General features: G+C 71.4%; 1 protein-coding gene across 1 annotated transcript; it reads right to left on the reverse strand.

Annotated features, from left to right (window-relative positions):
* Window positions 1-59: 59 nt before the first annotated feature.
* LOC122545489 (keratin-associated protein 10-1-like) lies at window positions 60-1671 on the reverse strand. The gene is made up of 2 exons (XM_043684492.1): window positions 792-1671; window positions 60-730 (listed from the first exon to the last, which is right to left on the reverse strand). Exons 1-2 carry the CDS (start codon window positions 1669-1671, stop codon window positions 60-62), a joined length of 1551 nt encoding a protein of 516 aa, XP_043540427.1.
* Between the last annotated feature and the right edge of the window lie 975 nt (window positions 1672-2646).

The following is a 2646-nucleotide window of genomic DNA, read 5'->3' on the forward strand; positions in this document are numbered from 1 at the left end:
GGGAACTGCACTAGTGCACGCATCGGGGGTCTGCACTGTGACACGCAGGCGCAGAGAGACTACACGGCAACACGCAGGCGCGGGGGGACTGCACTGCTATACGCAGACAGGGGGGCACAGCACTGTGACACGCAGGCGCGAGGGACTGCATTGCGACACGCAGGCGCGGGGGCACAACACTGCGACACGCAGGCTCGGGGGGACTGCACTGTGACACGCAGGCGCGGGGTGACTGCACTGCGACACGCAGGCGCGGCGGGACTGCACTGCGACACGCAGGCGTGGCGGGACTGCACTGCGACACGCAGGCGCGGCGGGACTGCACTGCGACACGCGAGCGCGGGGGGACTGCACTGCGACACGCAGGCGCGGGGGGACTGCACTGCGACACGCAGGCGCGGCGGGACTGCACTGCGACACGCAGGCGCGAGGGGTTTGCACGGCGACACGCAGGCTCGGGGGGACTGCACTGTGACACGCAGGCGCGGGGTGACTGCACTGCTACACGCAGGCGCGGCGGGACTGCACTGCGACACGCAGGCGCGGCGGGACTGCACTGCGACACGCAGGCGCGGCGGGACTGCACTGCGACACGCGAGCGCGGGGGGACTGCACTGCGACACGCAGGCGCGGGGGGACTGCACTGCGACACGCAGGCGCGGGGGGACTGGACTGCGACACGCATGCACGGGGGGACTGGACCGCGACACGCAGGCGCAGGGGAACTGCACTGCAAAACACAGGCGCAGGGGACAGCACAGCGACACACAGGTGTGGATGGACTGCCTTACGACAGGCAGGCGCAGGGGATTGCACTGTGACATGCAGGCGCGAGGGGACTGCACTGTGACACGCAGGCTCGGGGGGACTGCACTGCGACACGCAGGCGCAGGGGGACTGCACTGCGACACGCAGGCGCAGGGGGACAGCACTGCGACACGCAGGCGCGGGGGCACAGCATTGCGACATGCAGGCGCGGGGGAACTGCACTAGTGCATGCATCAGGGGGACTGCACTGCGACACGAAAGCGCGGAGGCACAGCACTGCGACACGCAGGCACAGGGGGAACAGCACTGAGACACACGAGCGCGGGGGCGCAGCACCGCGACACGCGGGGGCACAGCACTGCGACATGCGGGGACTGCACTGCGACACACGGGCGCGGGGGGACTGCACTGCGAAACGCGGGCGCGGGGGGACTGCACAGCGACACGCAGGCGCGTGAGGACTGCACAGCGACACGCAGGCACAGGGGGAACAGCACTGCGACACGCGAGCGTGGGGGCGCAGCACCGCGACACGCGGGGGCACAGCACTGCGACATGCGGGCGCGGGGGGACTGCACTGCGACACGCGGGTCCTGGGGGACTGCACTGCGACACGCAGGCGCGGGGGGACTGCACTGCGACACGCAGGCGCGGCGGGACTGCACTGCGACACGCAGGCGCTGTGGAACTGGACTGCGACACGCAGGCGCGGGGGGACTGCACTGCGACACGCAGGCGCGGGAGGACTGCATTGCGACACGCAGGCGCGGGAGGACTGCACTGCGACACGCAGGTGCGGGAGGACTGCACTGCGACAGGCAGGCGCGGGGGGACTGCACTGCGACACAGGCGCGGGAGGACTGCACTGCGACATGCAGGCGCGGGGGGACTGCACTGCGACATGCAGGCGCGGGGGGACTGCACTGAGACACGCAGGGACTGGGGTACTGCACTAGTGCACGCATCAGGGGGTCTGCACTGCGACACGCAGGCGCAGGGAGACAGCACTGCGACACGCAGACAGGGGGGCACAGCACTGCGACACGCGAGCGTGGGGGGACAACACTGCAACACGCAGGCGCGGCGGGACTGGACAGCGACACGCAGGCGCGGCGGGACTGGACTGCGACACGCAGGCGCGGCGGGACAGGACTGCGACACGCAGGCGCGGCGGGACTGGACTGCGACACGCAGGGGGCACAGCACTGCGACACGCGAGCGTGGGGGGACAGCACTGCAACACGCAGGCGCGGGGGGACTGCACTGCGACACGCAGGCGGACAACACTGCGACACGCAGGCGCGGGGGAACTGGACTGCGACACGTAGGCGCGGGGGGACAGCACTGCGACACGCAGGCGCGGCGGGACTGCACTGCGACACGCAGGCGCGGGGGCACAGCACTGCGACACGCAGGCACAGCACTGCGACACGCAGGCGCGGGGGCACAGCACTGCGACGCGGAGGCACAGCACTGCGACAAGCAGGCTCGGGGGGACTGCACGGCGACACGCGGGCGCGGGGGGCCTGCACGGCGACACGCAGGCGCGGCGGGACTGGACAGCGACACGCAGGCGCGGCGGGACTGGACTGCGACACGCAGGCGCGGCGGGACTGGACTGCGACACGCAGGCGCAGGGGGACTGGACTGCGACACGCAGGCGCGGGGGCACAGCACTGCGACACGCAGGCGCGGGGGCACAGCACTGCGACACGCAGGCGCTGGGGAACTGCACTAGTGCATGCATCAGGGGGACTGCACTGCGACACGAAAGCGCGGAGGCACAGCACTGCGACGCGGAGGCACAGCACTGCGACACGCAGGCGCGGGGGGACTGCACTGCGACAAGCAGGCTCGGGGGGACTGCACTGCGACACG

The sequence above is a fragment of the Chiloscyllium plagiosum genome, unplaced genomic scaffold, assembly GCF_004010195.1.
Source record: "Chiloscyllium plagiosum isolate BGI_BamShark_2017 unplaced genomic scaffold, ASM401019v2 scaf_47776, whole genome shotgun sequence".
In the NCBI taxonomy this organism is placed as follows: domain Eukaryota; kingdom Metazoa; phylum Chordata; class Chondrichthyes; order Orectolobiformes; family Hemiscylliidae; genus Chiloscyllium; species Chiloscyllium plagiosum.